The 24557-nt window shown below is 51.9% G+C and overlaps 1 protein-coding gene across 2 annotated transcripts in view; it reads right to left on the bottom strand.

The window, feature by feature from the left end:
* Nucleotides 1-335: 335 nt before the first annotated feature.
* Nucleotides 336-24557, bottom strand: part of STK32B (serine/threonine kinase 32B) — a 337777-nt gene continuing 313555 nt past the window's right edge. For both annotated transcript variants that reach the window (XM_046656895.1, XM_046656896.1), the window contains 3 exons: nucleotides 21817-21948; nucleotides 20181-20245; nucleotides 336-2257 (listed from right to left, as the gene is read on the bottom strand). In XM_046656895.1, coding sequence (XP_046512851.1) covers nucleotides 2122-2257; nucleotides 20181-20245; nucleotides 21817-21948 — 333 coding nt within the window. In that variant the 3' untranslated portion in view covers nucleotides 336-2121. The remainder of the gene's footprint in view (nucleotides 2258-20180; nucleotides 20246-21816; nucleotides 21949-24557) is intronic.

The following is a 24557-nucleotide window of genomic DNA, read 5'->3' as shown; positions in this document are numbered from 1 at the left end:
TTTCTGTATTTTTCCCTATTGAATAGATTTTTGCCTTCGTAAGTATAAAATAATGATGATAATAATAAGAATGTAAATTGTGATCGAGTTGGATAGAGCCTTGGATTGCTGAGTTTGGTTATAGTCTGTGGGCAAAGTAAACTCATCGGTGATTTAACATCTTGCACCCCGCCCCCCACCAGCTCCACCCCCGACACTAATTAAACTCGAGCCTCTTGACTCCAAGAGGACCTTGCCCATCCCACCCAGCCCTGAATGAGAACAAAGTTGTAAGAAACAACGTCCAAGAAATAGTTTATTTGCAACAAAGAACACCGCTCACTGGGACCGAGCCGGGAAACGCAGTGGTTCTCGGGCTGCTTCGGGCTCCTGCCCGACACGCGCGGACTCAGCCCAGTGAGAAGTCCCACGTGCCGCCGTCACAGCGGAGAGAGAAGCAGCCCCGTTACTTCCTGGAGGGGACAGGACAGTGCCAACAGGGAGTGAAGAATGAAAACTGTGCAAGACAAGTAGACTTCTGTGGACAACGCACGCGAGAACTGGCCTCGGTTCAAAGGAGGAAAACAATGACCGTTTCTTTTTTTAAATAAAAATATAAAACCACAGCATACATTAAAATGTCTCTTAAGAAATCTAAGAGATGACGTTGACAGTCCCAACGATTGATTTATGATGTAAAAAGTGAAATTGGATAAAAACATAAAAACACAATTGAACATTAACGGGGATATACGGATATCAAAGACTCCAGGAAGAAAAGTTCACAGAGTCCTAAACACCAGGCTTGTTTCTACAGAACACGGACCTGCCAAATGAGTGACTTAGGACATGGTCTCCAAATGACTCTGCTGCTGCTCAGAAGAGACGGCTACCATTCAGTGAGCAGTATGTGCTGGGTGCGTTACACACAGGAGGGTATTAACCCTGTAACAACCCCGCAAGGTTAGTTTTATTAGCCTCGCTTTAAAACGAGGAAACTGACACGCAGGTGATTAGGCAATTTGCTAAGGTCACCGGTTAGCAGACAGCAGGGCTGGATCTGAACACAAGCCAGACTCCAAGTCTAAGCTTCATCCTCGATGCCACAGCATCTCCCAATTCAAAGGCAAAGTGACCCCCGAACAGACCATAAAGCCGTTTGTTTCTGTGGGAACCCACTGTTCTCCGGGTAAATGTTCTAACCACGCAGACTTCCTGATTCATCAATATGGGGCCACCTTGTCAGTGGCAGTTGGGGACCCTCTTTGAGACAATGCTGATGAGACGACTTTACGCCCTTCCCAGGAAACAAATCCTGGAAGTGGATGGAGACTCAGAGTTCTGCGGGGTTTGGGGAGGAACTCTGACAAAACTCTAAGGGAGGGACGGATGCTCGGTGGCTTGACCTTCTGAATGGGCATCTACATGCCATCCCAGCACCCGGAGTGGAGTGGGGGTGGGACCTGCTGAAATTAAAGGGGGGTGGGTGGTCCTCTGCGAATGAGGGAAAAGTGCATCCGCAGCACCAAGACCTTGGGGACCAGGCTGGGCTGCAGGCCGCACCATCTGAGGTCAGAAGGACTGGCCGGGCAGAGAACGCAAATGAAGACACTTCGGGTTTTGCTCCAGGATTCGGGAATGGTGTTTCCATAGGAAGGGCAGCCACATCAGATGTTTACTGTGCTGTCCGGCCACATTTTCAGAAATACTATCTGATAAGCCAGGATGGCCTGCACTGCAAAGTTGTGATGGTCTAATTGCTTTGGGGGGTGGGAGTACATTTAAATATTAAGGGTAGATTTTGCATGTATGAACAATTTTATAAATGGCAAAGGTTTTGGATGTCTGCTACCCAATTGGATTCCCCCAATCCTTTTAATCAGAGGTGGGGCGGAGAGCTGTTGGACCTCTTTGGCAGATGCAGAAACTGAGGCACAGGAAGGGCAAGCCTTGTCCAAGGTCGTGCAGGGAGTCAGTTGGGCAGATGGGACCAGAAGCCTGGCTTCCCCGCTCCAAGCCCAGGGCTCTCTCTGCATCTGATGTGGTCAGGGGTGAGACAGGGGCCCTCGTGGCATAGAGACGGGCTGTCGGTGGGCAGGGCAGAGATGTGTGCAGTCCCGCCGAGCAGCTGCAGGTGGCGGCTTAGCTGCTGCAGCCTCGGGAGCAGGCGTGGGCGAGGATGTTGTTGTTGCACCCGTCCTGCAGCTTGCTCTGCTGGCTCCCAGCTCGGCCTTCCGGGTCCAAGAGCTGGCCACTCTGCCCCTGCTGCCTCCTCAGCCTGCAGAGAAGTACAGCACAGACCTGAGTTAATGACACAGCGCGAGGGACGGCCAGGAGACGCGCCTGGGAAGGCTGAGCCACCGAGGAGCCTTCAGCCCACACCTTCCCCTGGCCTGGGGAAGCACTACCACGTCCCGCGTGCTGTGCTGGAGCCAGGCGGGCTTGGGGCCAAAGCCCAGCCCAGGTGCACTCAGGTGAGTACCTCACACACAGAGCCTCGGGTTCCTTATCTGCAAACTGCAGACCGTCATGCCTCCCTCATGGCTCCTTGTGAAGTCCACAGGAGATCAGGTATGGAATCTGCCTGAGCTCACGCAGTCATTGGTGGTGGTGGGCTGACATCATTTGCTCCTATATACATACTGAACGCCTGCTGATGTACCAGCCACCATGCCAGGGAGCAGAGGAAACCCTGGCGAGCGAAGCAGTCATGTTCTCTGTCCTCATGGAGCTCACGGTCTAAAGGGGGAGATGGACACTGAGCAAACCGTCCTACAAATATCTGTCCAGACAGTGAGCGCCCAGACTCACAAAAGAGCCCACGACAAACCGGGTCAGGGGAGTTTGGTTCTGAACATTGCATTTCTTAACAGCTGGCCACCTGGTCACCTTCCATGTGACTTAAGATGTCAGCACCCCTCTCTTTTTGATCTTCAAGTTCGGGTTCACGCACTGCCCCACAGCTGTCACTGCACGTGGATGATGCGGGCAAAAAATGGAATGCAGACATTTCAGGAGGCAGGGAGAAGTCTGAGACAGGGAAGAACCCCTCAAACCCTGGCTCTCGACACTGGCTACTTGAGCCAAGGGGTCAACCTACTCATCTTCTTCGGAGCCTCAGTTTCCCTATCTAAACCTAGGAACGATATAATGCACTTGGCAGGGGGCTAAGGGGGGCAGAGAGAATGTGTGTGAAATATCTAGTGCCAGCCACCAGAGCTGGAAATAGTAAGGTTACCGCCATGCTACCTTGCTCTGAAAGACACGGGTTGCAGCCGTTTCTCTGCTTTTACATCAGTGTGCTCTGTCAGAGCGCAGGCCTATCGCCCGGTTTCGATAGAAGAGCCGTCCCGTCCAGCAAACCCACATGCAGAACACTATGGATGGTCCCCAGATGGATATGACACAGTCCACGGCCTCGGGCAGGTCACAGCTGTGTGTGAGTGTGTGCGTGTGCATGCACACGTGGTGCGGATGCCTAGTGTGTGCAACAGTGCCACATGTGAGCAAGTCTGTCAGGTTACTGAAACACCGGCAGCAACGCAGTATTTTCTAAGACAGTGACCGCGGTGGCTACTGCCTCCTGCCCCCTGTCCACCAGAGGGACCAGGACAGGGTGGGCAGTCCCTCTGCCCTGGAGCCTACAGCTCTCAGGGCAGACGACTGGGAAAGGTGGTCAGGGTCAAAATACATCTTCCTGGTGGAGGAGGGGTCAGGACCCAGAGGACAGCGCTGGGACCTAGAGGACAAAGTGGGCGGAGAGGGGAGTCTCGAGTGAGGGAAGGAGGTGGCCGTACTTCTTGGCAGGGCTGGGCATCGTCTTCCTCCCTGTCTCTTCTCTTTCCTCCTCTCCACTCTGAGAGACTCTCTCAGGTGCCTCGGGAGAGGAAGTCAGCTCAAAACCACGAAAAACTCGCATGGGTAAGAAACCTATGGGAGTGAACAGGAAGTGATTGCTCTTCCAAAGCAGGACATGGCCGTCGGACCATAATTGTCATGCCGTGTAATTCTCTGGTTATAGCACAAGTTAAAGATGAATCTCATTAAGATTTTCAATTAGAGCCAGCCCTGATGACCTAGTGGTTAAAGTTGGCACTCTCACTGCTTCAGTGGCCTGGACTCGTTTCCTGGTCGCGGAACCACACCACCCGTCTGTCAGCAGCCATGCTGAGGCAGCGGCTCACATAGAAGAACTGGAAGGACTTACAGCTAGGATATACAACCATGCCCTGGGGCTTTGGGGAGGGAAAAAAAAAAAAGGAGGAAGATTGGCAAGAGATGTTTGCTCAGGGTGAATCTTTCCCTGCCAAAAAAAGAAAAAAACAACCATCTTCCTTTTATGTATTTTTTAAATTTATTTTTGTTGGTGAGGAAGATTGGCCCTGAGCTAACATCTGTGCCAATTTTCCTCTATTTTGTACATGGGATGCCACCACAGCATGGCTTGATGAGTGGTGTGTAGGTCCGTGCCTGGGATCCAAACCCATGAACCCTGGGCTGCTGAAGCAGAGTGTGCAAACTTAACCACTACACCACCAGGCCAGCTCCCCAAAATTTCCTTTAAAAAAAAGATTTTCTTTTACATGCCCAAACACAGCATCAATAGCACTGTTATCTCTGGGCTCCTGCACTTCTCCAATTATAACAGAAAATAAAGCTTCAAAAGCTGCATAACAAAGGGGGAGCATAGTGATGAGAGAGCCCAATGAGGGAGAGAGAGATTCTGAAATCTCGTGTGGATCAGGGAAGGCTTCCTGCAGGAGTCAGCATTTGAGCTGGGCTTTAAGGATTGGTATGGAATGTGGGTAGCTGGAGGGACGGAGGGAGATCTGAAACGAAGGGGCACAGTGAGGGAAGGCACAGAAAGTGGGAAAGAACACCGCAGTGTGGACCAGAGTCCTCGCTGGAGTTGATGGTTTCAGCCACTCTCGCTGCTCCTTTTGGCCAGGGCTATCTTGAGAGGCAGAATTAGCTGTTTCAAGTCTCCCCTCCTCTCTGGAGGGTCATACATAGAATACTGTGACCATGAGTACGGAGGCCTAGAGCAGTGACTCAATGAGATGTGGGCCATACCCCTTGCAACCTACCACCAGCTTCAGTGTGAGCCAAGGAGGCAGAATCAAGAAGGAAGGACCCTTCTGTGGGCAGCCACCTCTTCACCTACAGCCTACAGAGCTGGGATTCTAATCCAGTTCTGGGAGGCTCCAAAGCCTGCATTCTTCCCACTACGTCGGCACTCCCACCCACCCACTAGCAATTTACTGTCCATCCACCGTCCACTCATCCATAAATTCATCCTCTCACCCATCCATTTTCCATCCCCCTATCCATCTGCCCATTCATTTACCCCATCCATCCATCTAGCCATCCATCCACTCCCATAGGTCTGCCCATCTTTCCCACCCCCACCTCACCTGTCCACCCCTACTCACCTACCTGTCCATCCCTCATCCACTTACCTGGTCACCCACCCCCATCCACCTCCCATCCACACACACACACATCCGTCTATCTACCTCATCCATTCACCATCCACCCATCTACCAATATGGCTACCTATCTACCTATCTATTCTTCACTGTGGTGTAAGTCCTGACAGCTGAGTTTTCTTTTTGTAACGCAAGTGCCTGACTTAAGCTCTGACTGCAGAGGCATCTACTTCAAAGAGGCATCCACTTCAAAGATGACTATCTTGAATAAACACAGTGCCAGCCACATGACTAGATAAAGAGCCAGGCTGCCTCTCTACCCCAGGCACCTTTGTTTTAGAGGTCTTGGTTGATTTCCATAACTGACTATTGGGGCCCCTTCTTTTTTCAAAGTTTCCTGATGGTTACTGCTGAGGACATCTTGGCAATCATAAGAACCACAAGGGCTAGTCCAGTCACAACATTAGTTATCAACTGGCTGAGACACACAATACTCATCCACTTATCTAATTATCCACCTAATCACCTGTCCATCCATTTCGTCCATTCACTATCCACCCATTCATTATTCCCCCATACACCCTCTATTTACCCATCTACCCACTCGCCACCACCTACTCATCTCCCAGCCATTCATTCACCCATCCATCCAATTATCCGCCCCACTCCCATATGTCCATCATCTACCCTCAATCCTGTCCAAGCCACTCACCTGCCCATCTACCCCTCATCCATGGACCTAATCACCTGTCCACCTCCCATACACCCACACATCTGCATATTCACCCATCCATCTATCTATTTCATCCATTCATCAGCTACCCATATATCCATCCATCCATCTATCCACCACCCCCATCCACCTACTCATCCCTCCATTCACCCATCAATTCATCCATACACTATCCACCCATCCACTGATTCACCCATCACCCCCGTATTACCCATCCACCCACTCATCTACCTCTCATCCATCACCTATTCATCTACTATCCATCCACCCATCTATCCATCCATCCACCACTCTTCTTTTTTTTTTTTTGAGGAAGATTAGCCCTGAGCTAACTGCTACCAATCCTCTTTCGACTGAGGAAGACTGACCCTGAGCTAACATCCATGCCCATCTTCCTCTACTTTATATGTGGGACGCCAACCACAGCGTGGTGTGCCAAGCGGTGCCATGTCTGCACCTGGGATCCGAACTGGCGAACCCCTGGCTGCCAAAGCGGAATGTGCGCACTTAACCGCTGTGCCACCGGGCTGGCCCCCATCCACCACTCTTCTGCCTATCCATTCATCCGTCTACTCCCATATTTCCATTCATCACTGGCACTCACTCATCTGATGAATGCTTATTCACCCTCCACCCAACTACCCATTCATCTCCCTATCCTTCCACGCATCCTTTCCACCAGTATTATCTGAGTGCCAGGCTCTCTGTCCCAGGCTTACAGTTGAAGGGGCTGGGGATCAGGACAGAGAACACAGTGAACACTCACTGTGATGAAGTCTCCGTTGGAAGGAAGCAGTATGGCATAGCATTAAGGAGCTGGGCTTGGAGCCGGGCTCTTTCTATACCTGGGTCTGCCACTTACTAGACATGTGACTTTGGGAGGCCAGATTCAAACCAGGCCTCTCTGTCTCCAAGACCCCTGCTCTTTCCACTGAACCCTACGCCATTCAATCGGAACTGGAAGCAGAGGAGCACGGAAGGACTTCTCCACACTCTGAAGGAATTAGGAAAGCTCATGCTGCTCACATAGAAATCCACGAACCACGACAGAGATATGAAAACATTATGGTCGGCCCCGAGAGCTGGCTTAGATGACTAGCCCACAGCCCAGTTATCTGTAACTCAGAAGGAAATGAAAAAGGGTTTTACATATCCTGCTAGGCGCAGCTCAAGTCCATGGATGCAAATTGGCTGTTATCTCCGCAATGGCAGGAGCGTTTAATTTTCTCGGCCAACTTATCAAACTGATTGTCAGCTTTGTGACCAGAATTCTGAGTGACGGCTATGAGCGCTCTCAGCCCTCCTGAACCCAACCATTAGATGCCAGAAGGCAGTGCTCTGTGACAGAGAACCTCGATCAGCGAGAGTAGGACGCATATTCAAACTCGTAATAAATTGGGCTGGAGGCAGGTTTCAAAGGCAAAGCTCTACACAGGACTAAAATAAAACGGTTAGCGATCAGACCAATATCAAATCAAGCTATTTCTTAAACCCAGGATGGAGTCCGTTTAATACCAACATCCGTCTGCCGCAGACCATCTGTAGAGGAGGCCAGACGTCCTCTATGAGAAAGGCCAGCTTTCGTCTGCGCCGTGTTCTTTAAAAAAGAGAAGCTCTTTAAAGTGCTCTCACACCTATCCACAGTGTATTACCTCTCTCCCCTTGATCCTTCCTGACTCTGGTTCCAGAATGCAGTGTGGCGCAGTGGGAGAGTGCAGGCTTTGGAGTCTTAGAGAATTAAACCGAAATTCCAGCTTTGCTATTATCAGCTGAGTGGCCTGGGGGAACTCGTGCCACTTTTTTAAGCCTCTCTTCCCTTCTCTGTAACATGGGGATAACAGCTCCTTAGAGGGGAAGATGAACCAATGTGAGCTTTCCGTCCGCCCTGGAGCAGGCACTTTACAAAGGGCCGCTATTTTTACGATGATGATCGCAGTGGGGAGATACTCCCATTTTGCAGATGGGGAATCTGAGGATCAGCAGGTAAAACTTAACTTCCTGCCATAGTTTTGATGAATGTCTCCCAGCAAGGAGGCCTGCACAGATGGTTCTGCAGGCCTCATCCTGGGGGGTCAGCGCAGAAGACCTGGAGGAGTGGAGGGTACTGGAATGGGATACACATGGAGCAGCTGAGGGTTGGGACCCAGAAGTGGGTGAAACAGGACAACAGGCTGAGAGAGGTGGAATCCAGCTCTAGGAGTCACAGCGGGGGTCTCAAAAACCAGGGAAGGTAGGGGCACAGAACTGGTGACTGGAACCAGGTCTCCTCCCTGGTTACGGGTCTCTCCACCAGGCAAGGGCCACAGCACGCCACCTGTGCCCTCACAGCACCTGGCCCAGTGGGCGGCCTGGGGCAGTTGCACAATGTGTGCTGGGAGGATGAGCAGGCCAACAGAGGGGTGAATACCCAGTGTGGTCTTCACCTTCCTTAGCAGAGTGTTGCCCAGCTCGGCAGGCTCCCTCTTGGCATCTCGAGGGGAAAGGAGGCCAGTCATGATGAAACAGAGGAACAGGGGATCATAGCTGGACAAAGCTGGATTGCCATGTGCAGAATCGGGGAGTTCACAGGCTTCATGGACAATTTGCACGAGTTAACATGCATGGAGCTTTCTCTCCTGTGGCTGAGGGAGCTGGAATAGGTTGTCTGTTATTTTGTGTCTATGTGTGTGTATGTGTTGGTAAAAAATTAAGGGAAAATAATGTTTGACACAGCACAGAATTGATATGGCACTATATTGGTCTGATAATTTCATACATAGTTACTATTACTAGTAAACACTTGGGTAGTGCCAACTGATTACGTGGTAGGGGCTGTTAAGCATTTACATGTATTAACTCACTTGCCCTTACAGAAACCCTAGGAAGTAGGTATTAACACCCCATTTTACAGATGAGGAAACTGAGGCATTAGTGGGAGGTCCACGGTCACAAAGCTAGCAAGGATCAGGATTCAAACCCAGGCAGTCTGACTCCAGAGTCTTTGCTCTTGGCTATTATGTATACTGATTCTCTATGGTTCATAAAAACCAGAGTTGAAACTACAGGAAAGTTCTGGAAGGGCATACACCAACTTGAACAATGGTTGTCTGGTTGGGGATGGGGGTGGATATTGAAGGGAAGAAGGCAAAAAGCCACCTGGTCTAACTGTGCATACACTGCAAGAATCCCTTCTCTAGCATCCCCAGCAGAGACCCAGCCAGGCTTCCCAAAACCCTGCTGCCCACCTTCCAAGACAGCCCATTCCACGTGGGGACAGCTCAAATCCTTAGACACTTTTCTTTCATGGAGAATTCAAACTGAGCAACCTGCTGCCTGGTAGCTTCCCCCAATTGGCCTTTGGTGTGCTTCCTGGAATTATTCAGCCAATTCCGATTTTTCTTTCATGGGACACTCCTTTGGTTCTTAGAAGCCCCCTGGGATGACCATCTTCCCTTGTCCCCCACATCCACTCTGCCCCACTCTCCACCTGCTCTCCAGCCTGGGAGTTGGACTTGGAGGGGCCATATCAAAGGCTCCCATGCCCGTGGACTTCCAGTGGGGTTTGGCCAGTGGGGTGCCTGGATGGAGGGCAGCAGGTGCAAAGCCAGTCAAGTTTGAGCATCTAGTCCGCAGCCCTCTCCCTGCACTGTCGCCGCGAGCTGCTGGGAACAATGGAAGGTCACGGCTCCAATCGAGGCAGCCCTCTCCTGGTCTCTTCCAGCCTCCAAGCAGAAACACTTTGGCTTCTATGAAGCCCCAGCTTAGTGCACTTGCCTCTATGCTGCCCCCGCACCCACAACTTTGTAATCCGTCCTTTGTCAACAAATTCTCCTCGGAGGATTTCCTCTGGGACTCTGACTGGTACATTTTCCCAGTCTCCCATGAGATGTCTCTTCCTTAAGTAAAGACTGTATAACTAGCTGTTCCACTTTCAAACCTCATCACTTATTAGGAAGATCACTTTGTATGCAATGCTTATCTCACAAATTCAATAACAGCCTTTGGCCAGAAGCATTAAAATTCTATTTTATCTGCTGTTGCCTGAAGCAAACGTATTTGAGGAAGTCTTCGGATGGATGGATGGATGGCGTCAGCTACACCATGGGTGTGATATAGCAAAGTGTAGAGGATTATCTTACCGTCTCTCCCTCTCCACACTCCCTTGCAAATAGATCAGCCCTGGGAAGATGGAAGGGATGGCCGTCTCAGGTTTCTGAGTAACGGGGGTCGAGATTTGCTGAGCGCATTCTCATTCAATAGCTCTTCGTGTGACACCTACATCCCCCCTTCCGGATGAGAATTAACAATGCCCATTCTGAGGGTGAGAAAGGGACATAAGGAGGATGAGCAACTGGTGGTAGGTCACACAGCTTCTCAGAGGCGAGCCGGGCTCACATGGAGGACTTTGCTCTTGTCGTCCTCCCAGCCAAGAGCACCTTCCTGTACATCGACACTAGCAGTTTTCTCTCTAGATCCGGAGGGGCGGCTGATCTCTGCGTCTGAGTTGGCATAAGGGGGAGACTTTCTGGGTCCTCGTTGACATGGGCAGGTGCACAGGAAGGGCCTGCCCGGGGGACTGACGGATGGGCAGTCACTAACAGTGCTCACCAAACGTTGTGATTTGCCCCTCTCCTGGCACGTGGCAGGATTGGCACTTCCTGGCTCCCCTGGGCCAACGAGTGGGAGTCGAAGTGCTATCATCAGGCTGGAACATGGCCGAGCTGAGACCCTCTCAAAGTCTCTTTCCCTCTGTCACTGTCACTGCAATGTTCCAGAGATGCTCCCTCAGCCTGGGTCCTGCCTGGAGTAAGGAGGAGGATGACGGTGACATGGGAACAGCACCCCCAGCTGACCTGCCATGGACACACAGTGTGAACAAGAAATAAATCTGTTGTTGTTAGCCACCGAGCTTGAGAGTTTGTACCTGGGAGCAGGCTCAGAGAGGAGGTCTGGAGGTCTGCACGCTGGTCTGTTGGTGAATAATGACCCCAGTTCCCATGGGAAATGCCTGTGGCTCAAAACAGCAATGAACTGTTTGATGGTCAAGGGCCTGAGTTAGTGGTCCACTTTGGGGCCACTACCTCTGTGCCTGGGCAGCCAGCCCTCTCTGTCCCTTCACTGCTCTGCCCCCATCCATGTACGGTTACCATGTTCCAGCCCAGAGGAAGGGAGGAGGTCAGGTGGGAAGCCAAAGGGGGCCACCTGCCTTTTCTTTACTAACCTGCCCCAACCCCCAACACCTGTCATTCCCTATTCTTTCCTCTTCTGGACTCTATTAACCCTACACTACCATCTTTACTTTCCAAGTGGAGTGCACTGCCATGATTTTGCCTTTCCAGGACCAGGTTCAGACAGGAGCTGCCACCTTTTTATAGACCTTACCTCCCTGGTCACAGCTGATTGGTCTAAGGGTGGGCATCTGACCCAATAGCACCAATCACCATCCTCCTCCAGTTGCCAGATTTGATTGGTCCAGGGAATGGCACCTGACCCAAGCTGGGCCAATCAGAGTCATTCTCTCAGATACCTGAATTTGAGAGCAGGAAAACTTTTTCTTCCTTTTCCTCAGCTCCCTGTTTGATCTACCTTCTTGAGTTTGATGGTAGAACTGGGAGACACTGGAGTGCTCAGCACTCACATTTTCCGCTGTGTACAAAGAACTGGTTTACAGTAAAAGAAAATGACTTCTATGTGCAGAGAGAAAGAAGTCACTGGGAGAAGGAAGGCGTGAGTGCTGGCAGGTTTCCTGGCTCCGGCTCCATTACCTCGGCCAGTTGCACCCCAGCCCTTCCTGTGGCTACACGAGTCCTCCAAAAATTCCCATTTCACCTAAGCCGTTTGCTTTTGCCTCCTTCCCTTGAAGCCATGACAGTCTCAGAGAATTCACCACGTATGCTGGTGTCTGGCTCTCTAACTTCCTAGAGCCACAATTTTTCTAGGTTAAGCAATGGGACATATGTGTATGTTATATATATATGAATGCCTATGTTAGCAATGGGACATAGACATATTATTATTAAATTTATTAAAATATCACTAATTTACTCATGTGTCAAATGCCAGTACTTTTAAAATTACTATAATTTTTATTTATTTTACATTATTTATTTGTAAAATAACTTTTCTGAGAATGATAGGCATGCTTAAAATTTCGGTTGAAACTGGGGAGAAACCAAGGGTTAGACGGAGAGATGGCACTGCCAGTCACGGGACCTTCATTAGTCCTGGAAGATGCATTTGTTTCCCAGGCTGCCTAACAAAGTACTATTGACTGGGCGGCTTCTTCTCTCAGAGAAATTGATTTCTTTCAGAGTTCTGGGGGCCAGAAGTGTGAAATCAAAGCGTCTGCCAGGCTCTGGGGGGAAATCCTTCCTTCCCTCTTCTAGCTTCCTGGTGTCCCTTGGGTTGTGGCCGCATCACTCCAATCTCTGCCTCCATCTTTACATGGCCTTCTCCCTGTCTCTATTCTCCCTATGCTGGTGTCTGTCTGTCTGTCTTTCGATCTCTCTCTCCTTAGAAGGACACCAGTCATTGGGTTTAGGGCCCACCCTAGTCCAGTACCACATCATCTTAACCCGATTACTTCTACAAAGACTCTATCTCCAAGTGGGGTCGCATTCACAGGGACTGGGGGTTGGGACTTTTACACATCCTTTTGGGGCGACACAATGCAACCCACAACAGCAGGGTCTCAGGCAGAGAATCTAAGGCTTTTTCACAAGAAGCCTGGGTGTAGGAGGGAAGCTAGAGCAAGCGGTGGAAACCAACATTAAGGACCGTAAGAGAGGTTACCAATTGCCCCTAAGCACGCACTTCAGAATCTCACTGTGTGTATTCCGTTTTTCACACGCATTCCTAGCAGGACCACTCATTTCCTTCACTTGGACATTTTAATGAAAGGTCCCTATGTGGAACCCCAAGTCCCAGTGACCTCTGCCTAGTGACCTCAGGCAAAGGACTCCTTCTCTCTACATGTCAATCTTACAAATCGAGGTTGTGGTGAGGATTTATTTTAGATAAAATACAAATGTCTACAAAGCACCAAGCACAGTGTGTGGCATATAACAAGTTTTCAATATATTAAAAAAATGATAATTTCATTTAATTGGCTAGCAATGAGATTTTTATATGCAACACAGAGAAAATTAGACCAGGATTAAAACACAACAACAACAATATTTACTCCAAAATAGACCATTAGATCCTATTTATAAATTTCAAATTTATACCACAGTCTCATTTTACAAAGGCTTTAATAAAGCCTATAAATATTCACAGGAAAAATAAGGAACCTCTTTTTTACTAGAGAAAATTGATAGAAGGGAAAACAAAGATGGGACTTTAAATGATTTAAGTCGGAGCAGACCAATTGCCAGCGTGTGCCTTTTAGTGACACGGGGTTGTACAGACTCAGGGCTGTTTGGCGGGTCTTTATAGCTCCCCTTAGCCTATGGAAACCTGCAACATTGTATTTCCATGTCTTTTGTTGGCTGGGTCAACATGTCAAGATGAGTCCTGCTTCTTTGACGGGGCTGCACTTCCTTAGATTGAGACGGGAGTGAAGTTGACAGAGGCCCTGGCACCGGTGTGATTTCTTGACTCGGAGTTTCCATGGATCTGTTGAGATTCTGCAGTCGAGTGTCTGTTAGGCCACTTCCATCAGTGCCTGAAATTCCTCCTGCTGTCCCAGGTCCCTGAGCGGATTTTCTCTGGCTGCTTCTTGTACTTTGGAAAGGCACCGCCTTGCTTTGCGTATCCGGGTTCCCAGGAAGCCTGGCCTGACTAAGTCGCCTGTGCTTTGCGCTCCCCTCTGCCTCAGTGGGCGGTAATGCCTCTAGGCTCTGAGATTCAGAGACGCCACTGCAGTCAGAATGAGGTTTTTAGCAGTTTCTCTGTCTGTGAAAGGGGACTAAAAATACCTACTGATAGAAATTGGATGAGAATTTAATGAGAGAACGGCTTCAGGATGCTCCCACCCCATGGTCCATAGCCCAGCGAACAGGAGATGCTCTCAGCTGTTAGCTGTCTTTCCTGTTGCCCTCACCTATGAAATGAGGTTTGGACCAAACCTTTGGAATCTCAAGGACTGGAGAGAACCTAAACTCGCCGGCCTTGATTTCGGAAGGGTGGGTCCTCGCAGTGCACCTCTTCCTAGCAGCGGGGTTGGGGGAGGAGCCGGTGGGAAAGGTTTTCCCCACTTTGCAGATTAATCCATGAGATGTAGGCATAACCCTTTCCTTCCTTCCCCAGGGGGATGAGAAGAGATAAGAGGGGCATCAAAGTGCTTTGCAAATGGCGGACCTTGGTAAAGTCAAGGATCGTTGACATCCAGCCCAGCCCTCCATGGCACAGATGAGGAGCCGGAGGCTCAGAGAGGCTGGGACCCCACCATGCTCACAGCACCGAGAGCAGCAGGACCAGGTCTGTCTGGTTCCCAAGCCTGAAACAAATCACATCCTCATGCCTCATTGCTTCCAGCTCCCAGGGGCTCCAGGCCACGATGGAGGGTCCCTGTCTCACTACCGGGGTCTTCCAGGGAGGTCACCTGGGCAGATGAAGTCAGCAAACTTTCAATATGTTTTGATTGTTTACCTTGCCGTGGTCTCCATCTAGGTGCCCCACCTCCATCCCCAGCTGACCGTGGTGTGGCTTGCAGCTGTTGTGTTGTCTCAGGGTGGGTAAGGAGGACAGATGGGGATCTGTTAATTTGTACGATCTTGCACCTGTAATGTTCTGGGTTTGCCAACTAATGGCGGGCGTCTACTCAGCTGCAGGCAATTCCTTGTCCAACCTTGAGGTGCATGGCCAGGGGCTGTTTTGCATTTTGATTTAGTGCTTGGGCTCTGGAACCAGACTGCTCCCTGGCACCCCAGCCCTGCCACCTCTTAGCCATGTGCCCTCACCCCACTCTATGCCTGCCCTTCCTTACCTGTAAAATGGGGGAATAAAAGTAACCGGCTCCCAGGATGGATACACAGACTAAATGGCATAAAGTGGGTTGCCCAATCTAAATGTGCCCTAATGGCCATCTGCTGGATGCAAGCCACCATGCCACCCGGATGCACTGGAGAGAAGCCTCAAAGACACTCAGGGAGAGTAACCTCTTCCTTCATGTCATAAGGCTCATTCCACCAGAGTGTGAGCCCCCTGAGAACAGGGGCCGGCTCCCTGCTGTGTCCCCGTTCCTGACCCCGGGGAGATGCTGAATAAACATCTGCTGGACAACTGGATAGAGCACATGTAGCAGAAAGAGCCCAGAATCCAGAATCTAGGGGATGGAAGATTAGATTTCAAGTCCTTCATTTTCCAATTAAGAGCTGCAAGACCCTGGGAGCACTAATAATACACACCTCCAGAAAATGTGATAAGTAAGAATGAAAGCACTGGTTCTCAACTGGGGGCGATCTGCCTGCCAGGGAATATTCGGCAATGCCTGGGGTCATTTTTTGTTGTCACAACTCCAAAGGTGCCACGGGTTCCTAATGGGAAGAGGCCATGGATGCTGAGAAACACTCTACAATGAATGGGACAGCCCTGCGTCTAGGAGTTGATGTCAGTAGCCACCAAATGTCAACAGTGCCGAGGTTGAGAAACCCAGGATTAAAGGAACGTGTTCCAAAGCCACAGAATCATAGACAAATGCTGGTTATTATTATTAATAGTCTTATTCAGTATAAGAAATGCAGCATTGGATTTTTAAAATGCAATATTTTCAAAGCCTTCAAAAGTAGCTTAAATGGGATTTTAAACATTTTTATTTCTTTAAGCGATGACACGGATAGAAAACTCAGCTCCTCCAACTCCTCTCTCACCAGGGGCTTCTTATTCTGCAAAACTTTGTCAAACGCTCTTGAAAAGACCTTTTGGAAAAATCGTCTCTGCTGATATCTTTGGCCAAAAATAGGAAGACAAGCCCCGCGGTGCATCTCTCAAACTAATGGAAGCCTCAGCTGCCAGGGCCTTCAAAGCCCGGACCAGTCCCCGGAAACAGACACTCCACCTGGCTCTGTGGCCTTCTGCCAGCTGACACCATTAACCAATAATAAGCTGCAATTCCAGAAAATTAGGGAATGCTAATGTTAATTTTGTTCTCTATTTAGAAACCGTGGTCCAGAAAGGTCAGACCCAGGGCATCTCCTCCACATCCCTGCAGTGGCCCCGTGCACGTCTGCGTGCCAGCCTTTCCCCTGCAGGCTGCGAGCATCCTGAGGACACAGGTCCTGCTAGGTCCATTTCTGTGTCCAGGCCCAGTTCAGGATTATGGCATGTCTGTTAAAGGACTGAATGAGAATCTCCTACGGGAGCTGACACGGTTGATGCCCAGCCTGTGTCCCCTTGGCACTGCATGCTGATGATGGCTTCCTCATCACATGGGAGGAGAGAACCTTTTTTCTGCCTGAGAGCTTTCTCTAGCTGAGGAAGCACACTCGGTCCACGCAGGAGGCAGGTAGCTGTGCAGGGGCGTTAAGGCCCTTGGGGGCTCCAGTTACAGGTGACTACCCCAAGGGAAGGCAGACAGAGGGCTGGTTGGGGGGGGGGTTGCAGTTTTAGATGGAGATTCTCGTGACTCAGCTCAGAACCAACTAGAGGATGCGCGGTTTGGACACACCGGTCTCCTGTAGAAGTTCTCAAACCCCTCGGCATCAGGATGCCTTGAAGAACATGTTAAAATGCAGATCCCCAGGCCTATTCTCTCAGCTTCTGATTCAGAAGGTGCTGTATGAGTTTCCGAGGGCAGCTGTAACACAGCACTACCAAGCGGGTGGCTTAAAAACAACAGAAATTTATCGTCTCACAGTCCTGGGGCCCCAAGTCTGAAATCAAAGTGTGGGCAGGGACGGTTCCTTCTGAGGCTCGGAGGGAGAATCCTTCCAGGCCTCTCTCCTGGCTTCTGGCGGCTGTGGGCAATCCTTGGCGTTCCTGGGCTTGTGGGCGCATCACTGCCCTCCCTGCCTCCATCATCCCATCACGTGGCCTTCTCCCCATGTCTGTGCCTCTTCTCTTGTTATTAGAACACCAGTCATATTGGATCAAGGGCCCTCTACTCCAGGATGACCTCATCTTAACTAATTCTATCTGCAACAACCCTCTGTCCAAATACGGTCACACTCTGAGGTACTGGGGCTAGACCGCCAACATATCATACTGGGCGACACAATTCAACCCATAACAGGTGCAGCAACTCTAAATGCTAATACCCCACCGCCCCAGGCGATTCTGTGACCAGTGCACCTCCTTCAGGTTCATCTTTGCAGCCAGGACCTGGCTGTTGCAGGCTGATGGCCAGGCACACAGAGAAGGAAAGGAGACAACTGCCAGAGGATGCAGGGGCGCGTGGTCCCAGCGGAGCATGACGGGAAGCCTGGCTCGGCATCTCAGTGGCCCCTACCCAGTCGGCCCACTGGCCATGCGGCTGACGTTGATGTGAAGGGACTTGATTTAATGTTCCAGCTACTCACGAGCCAACACAGCAGGTGCTTCAAACACAGGGTTGCAGAAAGGGGTGGAGGATGAGTAAGTCCCACGTGTTTCTTGGTTTAAAAGGAAGACTCTTGGTTTGGAGCAGACCATGCTTCATGAGTTGCCCTCTACAGGCATTTTTACAGAGGAGAAACCATAGCAGGGAGGGCTGTGGGGCAGGCAACGTGGCTCCCTGCCATGTACATCGTGGAGCAGTGGTGGCGTTTGACGTGATGCTCAGACAACATCCTCGTGGGACCACCAAGCCCTCCACTGGATACATTCCAAGGGTGGGTCAGGAGAGGCTGGGGAAAGGCTCTGCTCCCGGCACACCTGCTCTGACAGGCAGCCTCTCAGCCTTCAGGGCCCCGGGGAGCAGCTCAGGTGAGCCAAGGGGCAGGGATAAAGAGTAGGAACCGCACTCAGATCCCACGCACAGCTCCCTCTCTGGGCCATCTTCCGTCCTGCCTCCTGCTTTGGCATATGCTGATCCTTCACTCCTCCGTCTGGAAAACGTCTTCCGTCCTCTTTCTTTATTTTGCCGACTCCTGTTAACTGTGCCAGCCACACTTCAGACCACAACTCTCAAAGGGGTCCTCAGCACGGCTGGGCGACCCTACTGCATTTCCCTAATCGATTTACTTTTCCACGTGAGAAAGAACATCGAATTGGTTGAAGCCACTATGTAGTTGTGTTTCTGCTAAAAGCAGCCAGATGTGACCCCTAAATGACCCAAGGACGGATATCTCATTTTCATTTTCCTTTAAAAGGAAACAATCTGGATCCTTCAGATTAGAAATTGAAGCGTCTCCTGGCACACAGCACAATGTGCGAGGTGACAGCTATCTGCTTGGGGTCGCACTGCCCAGCCTTTTTGCAGGCCCACGTTCGCCATCCAGGAGCTCTCTGAGGACCCTCAGTCCATGCCTGAATGGATGAAGGACCCAAGGCAAGGCCACCTGGAGCCCATCACTATTCACGGTTGAAAGCGCCCCAGCTGGTTTGAGCAGAAATTCCCAGGACTGGTTTCTAAGGCTGGGGCCAGACCGTGAGCCTCAGAGCAGGTAGGACGGTGGGGTAATTGTGACTAGCTCTGAAAGCACACACCATGTCAGCCCCTGCCACCCCCAGTTCTGATGGGCCATGGTTGCAGAGACCCTTCCTGCTCTGCTGGCCAGAACAGGGGGACCAAGCAGATGTGGTCCCCCAGTGGGTACGGCTTGCTGCCCCCGCCCTGGTGTGTGAGTCTGGGCTGGCCTGGGTCCCCACTGGCCACAGAGCTGCAGCTGCCTGGGACAAATGCCAGGCTGCCATCTCCTTCACCTTTCCAGTGTTTCACCGGAATGGGGCCTTGCCCTGCCCACCAGCCCACGGGCCAGAACACAACCAACCAGCTCCTGGTGCCTCACCTCCTGCCACTGCCCACCTCCATGCGTGCTCTGGGAATTAAAACCGCTTAACCAGCTGTGGGTCCCTAGGTCTGCCATGCTGTCTCGTCCTCACTGCCGGAGCTCCATGCCTTTCCCCGCCTGGCCCTTCAGGACTCGGCCCTTCAGGACCCGGCCGGGCGTGATGCCTCAAGGAGCCTCCCTGACACCCAGGCTGATCCTGGCCCCTGCTGTGAGAGACGCTGCCTGGGCTGCCCTTTACCATAGCGTGCATCCCCTCACTGCTGTCATCTGCTGTACGAAAACAGTGGAATACTGGTGACGGCATAAGGGCCAACCTGACCTTTACCCATCTTGTTGTTGGCGAGGAATGATCGTCCCTGCACGTACCTGATGGTCCCTGCATGGCCAGGGCCCAGTTCAGGGTCGGTGAATGGGCTGATCTGCCGTCAGTCCCGCCTGCAGGTCTTCAGCTCCCACCGCATGAGCCCACCTGCCCGAGCCTCTGCTCTGACTATGACTCCTGGCCGGATGGACCCCCAGATAGTAACATCGGCTGGGACCAAGCCTGGACCTTCTGCTTCCCTTGCTGACCGGCCCCCGTAAGGGCAGTCAGACCCAAGCTGAGCCCCTCCCAACTCAGCGTTGTCCCATATCCTGGCAGCCCATGATGCCAGGGTCCCAGCACAGCCCACACCACCTGACCCCATTAAATAGTAACAATAATAGTAATCATTCTCATGAGTACTCCTACCATGCCAGACACCATATCAATGGCCTCATTTAATCTTATAACCACCACATCACGAAGGAGTGATTTGCATCTTGCTGGTGCTGAAAATGAGGCTCAGCAAAGTGAAGTAACTTCCTGGGGTCACTCTGGCAGTGGCAGAGCCAGGACTGGACCCCAGGCAATTTGGCCGCAGAGCTCGGCACTCAACCACCTGCCTCTCTGCACGCCAGCATTTCTGTGTGCCCGCCCATCCTGCTGCGGCTGTCCTCACTTCACAGGATGACGCCGAGGCCCAGAGGGGGAGATAGAGCCTTGCTTGCTCAGCTCCACAGAGGAGGCAGATTAGAACACGGAGTCCGCCTGCTGCTTCCCTTCCAGCATCATGGCTGGCTTCATGGGGGGCCATTGGGGGCCGATTCTCCCAGGGAGACCTGTCATTTGGAAGGGCCTTGCCCAGCGGATGCTGGTGAAGGACTTACTTCTCCCTGTTGAATATGATGAACTCCTTCCGCACGGTCTCCAAGCACTGCTGGAGGTGGCCATTCTGTCAGAGAGCACAGAGAGGTGACTGTAAATGACGGAGCATCATTCGGGGAGCCACGACAAAGGGGCCATGACGAGCCGAGACTGATCTAAATGGGACCCTGGATGCTTGGGGCTGGGGACGAGCTAAGCGGCTGGAGTGGGTTTGATTGTACGAGCAGCTGTGCCAAGGGGAGCCTGGCAGACAAAGATGTTTTTCTCAACTTTAAGCCATTAAATCCCACTTAAAAGCCATGTTAGGATGGACTATGGATTGAAAATCATGCGCTTGGTTTCCCAATCCCTTGAATGTCCATTAGGCTTCATTAAGCAGCCTGGGGGTGGAGGGAAGAAATTCAAGACCATCATGCAAAGGTGCTTCTTCTCCTCAAGAACAGGTGCCTAGAACCACGAGTGGCACAAAGGCTCCGTGACGCACGTCTCAGAGGCTGCCTGAATGCAGGTGCACACGGCACGCCTGCACAGAATGCCCCCCTCCACCTGCTGTGCGCCCTTATTAATGCACACTCAGGGGTCTCCAGGCCAGCTTCTGCGCCAGGCTCAGCAGGCACAGGGCCTAGGGCTCACGAGACTTTCAGGAGCCACAAAGATGTTTTAATTTATTTTACAAGAAGCAGAAAAAAATAAACTTTTAGTATTGAAAGTTGTATTCACCTTCATACCAACGTGGTTATAAAACATCGGTTTTAATATATTTTTAGGGAGGAAGGGGCAGTTGTGGGTTGAACTGTGGCCCCTAAAAGATATGTTCAAGCCCTAACCCCCAGTACTGGTGACTGTGACCCCATTTGGAAACAGAGTCTTTGCAGATGTAACTAGTTAAGATGAGGCCATACTGGAGTAGGGTGGGCCCTAAATCCCATATGACCGGTGTCCTTAAAGAAGGCCATATGAAGACAGAGAAAGCACAGAGGGAAGCAAGCCACGTGAAGATGGAGGGAGAGCGGGACTGAGGTAGCTGGGAGCCAAGGAACGCCACGGATTGCCGGCAACCACCAGAAGCCGGAGCAGGCAGGGAGGGACCCTCCCTACAGCTTTTGCTGGGAGCATGGCCCTGTGGATACCTTGATTTTGAACTTGTGGCCTCCAGAATTGTCAGAGAATACATTTCGGTTGTTTCAAGCCATCAAGTTTGTGCCACTTTGTTACAGCATTCCAGAAAAGGAGTGCAGGGGCCCACGGAGGCCATTGCACCCAGGGACCACGAACGTCACCTTGCAGCCCTGGTGCCTCCACGGTATAAAACCTTCCAAAGGGGGCTCAGCACCGCTCGTGGCGGCGCTGACATCCCTTGCCTTGTTCCTTCCACGCTCACCTAGAGAGGTGTGAGGTTCCTGCGTAAGGACGGTGCTAAGGGGAAGGATGAGAGCGCGGGTGTGTGCCCGCATGGGGATTCTTGCAGTCTCGTGCTAGGAAAGACCACTCGTTCGGGGGAGGCATCTCGTCTACTGCAAATGAAGGTGTTTGAGAGGGGCGGTGGCACGCATCCACGGCCACAGAGCAGCCTCCTTGCTAGGTCACTGGGGTAGAAGAGGCCTCTCATCGCAGGCTTTGCCCCGAGACGGTGCTCACCAGAGGACAGCTGTCCTTTGTGCCATCCTTGGAGCGGTTCTTTGCCAACCTCTTCTTCTTTTTGTGAAGCGGCTTGGACTCGAGAATCATTTCTTCCAGTTCAAATGTGGGATCGCAATTCAGTCTCCCTTTCTGAAAGGAAGCGGAAAGGAACACATGGTTTGTCTCCGTTCCACCCAGCCCTGAATTGCATTTTCATTCCTTCATTCAGTCGCTCATTCGACGAGTAATGATTGACTACTACCGCGGGAGACATCACTTCCATCCTTTTCCTGAAGATGAAAAGCAACGTGTTTTCCCTGCACACATCCGCCTTCATCCCCCGAGTCCCCGCCCACCGCGGGCAGCCCCGCCCGGCGACATCCATGCCTTCCTCAGTCTCCTTCCTGTGTCTGGTCGTTTCACGAAGCTGAGTTGTTTTCCAATCTGATATTTTCATTGATTTTATCACACACACACACTCTCATGCCATTACTATCTTTTCTATGAATACTATTTTTAATAATTCAGTTTAAAATGGCCATTTCTGTTAAAAATTCCCGGTCCTGGCTCCCTGTTCCCCTACGGCTGGAGCCAGCTGACCCTCAGGCCACTTTGGTGGGGAGGAATTTTGGTCTCCTTGACTTCCAGACCTTGGACCTGAGATCCCCAGTGTCTGTTTTCTGTTCTGAGACCCAGCCCTGGATGCCGGTCCCCTCAGGCAGTACAGCCTAGTGGTTACAACATCAGCAGCTGTGGAGGCACAGAGGGACCTCTCCCAATGCGCAGGTTGGATTTCGGGCCCAAGTCTTTCCTGGCCTGATTTATCTGCCTTTTACTAATTCATTCATTCAATCATTCATTCATTCCAGTGCAGGCTCTGGATCCAGACTACCTGAGGTCAAGCCCCTGGCTCTGTCAATTTCTCACTGAGTAATCATGGGCAAGTCACTTAACCTGAGAATACTAACTTAAGCTGAGAGTACTAACAGGACCTGCTTCCCTGTTGTGGAGCCTATGTGAGATAATGCACAGGAAATTTTAGAGCAGTGTCTGGCACGCAGGACACACTCCGTCCTGTTGGCTATTATCATTCATTCATTCATTCGTACTCATGTGACAAGCACACATTGAGGCCTTCCACTGCCTTCTAGGGCCACCCATTGCTCTGGGGTCTCTCTCAGGCAGTGGCTGCCCAACACTACACGGCCCCCACCCTCCAAAGCCCTCAGGGGGCTGGATGGTAGACCCACTGTAACAGAACGCTGTCAATCGCTAATGGAGACCTGGGCCCCTGTCCAGTGGGGACCAACCAGAGAGGCTGCGATCCACTCCACGCAGGGAGGGGGAGGGGCTGGCTGGAGTTTGCCTCTCATGCAGAAGGCAGTTACAGAGACCCTCAGATAGGGTGGTAGCTGTGGTTTCTGCTGGGTCCTCAAGGAGGGGTGGGAGGCTGCCAGGTGGACGAGCGGGGCACCCCCAGAGGGGAAGCAGTGTGTGCACAGGCATGGAGCTAGGAGACAGCACGGCCAAAGGAGCCAACTGCAGGCTTCTGGGTGTGGCTGAAGCATGGGTCCTCTCAGGTGTGTTGGTGTGGGATTGAGTATGTGTGTGAGTGCATATGTGTGTGAGTGTTTGAGAGTGGGTGTGCAAGTTAGTGTGCATGAGTGTGTTTGGGCTGGCTGGGGAGGAGCAGCAGGTGAGGGCTGCAAAGGCAGGCCCCTGCCCCTTCCCCTGGCTTGGGGAAGGCTCCGACACAGCAGGGGAGAATTAATCAGGCACTCTGTGCTCCCCGGGCAGGACTGCAGCGACATCCTGGCTTTCGTCTATCTGCTGAGCTTGGCACAAGAGCACCAGAGAGAACGCTCGCGTGTTTCCCTGGAGCATCCAGAGCGGGCACTCTGGGAGAAGTCAGCGAGGGAACCCAGAACACAATCACACGGGGCATTCAGCGTGGGCTCCCTGCGTGCCCGGCCCGCACACAGCCTGTGGCAGCCTCCGGGCATTGACTCCCCCAGGCTCCGAGAGAGGTCCCACACTTGTCCTCGGTTGACAGGCGAGGAGCCCCGAGCGCACCTGAGATGACAGAGGCCAGCCCAAGTCTCCACGCCTGTGCTCCAGGGGCCGAGCCGGCGATGCCCCTCCAGCACTCAGCCTGCTGGTTCACTGTGTGTCTTCCTATGTTTCCCGGCTTCTTGTTCCCACACCCCCAGCTGGAGGCTGTGAACGGGGGCAGCCTCCCCAGGGGACACTTGGCAATGTCTAGAGATGTTTTCGGTTGTCACAATCAGGGAGCGCTTCTGGCACCTTGTGGGTAGCGTCCAGGGATGGATGCCCGGGACAGCCCCCACCAGAGAAGGCTCAGACCCTCCTGCCAGCAAAGCCCCCCTGGGGAGCCTGCTCGCGTCTGCCAGCTCCTGACCACCGGGCCACAACTGTCTTTACCGGATTCTCCTCGTGTCACTGCAGTGCCTGGCACAGAGGTGCTCAGCGGGGACAGGATGGATGGAGGACAAGGACGTCATGTGTTCACCTATTACTGGCTCTTTCTCACCTGCCAGGGAACTACAGTGAAAACGGGCCCAGAGGAAGCTGTCCTGCCCTGCAGAGGGGGCCACTGCCTCTGCGGCCGACTCTGAGGGCCCCAAGGCATGCCTTCCACCCACGGACACACACACACACCACACCACACACATATACACACATCACATGTATATACACACCACACTACACACACCACACCACATGCACACACACCCCAC

Source organism: Equus quagga, chromosome 3 (genome assembly GCF_021613505.1).
Source record: "Equus quagga isolate Etosha38 chromosome 3, UCLA_HA_Equagga_1.0, whole genome shotgun sequence".
NCBI classification, from domain to species: domain Eukaryota; kingdom Metazoa; phylum Chordata; class Mammalia; order Perissodactyla; family Equidae; genus Equus; species Equus quagga.
Note: the sequence above shows the minus strand (reverse complement) of the source record. Positions and strands in the feature narration are given on the sequence as shown.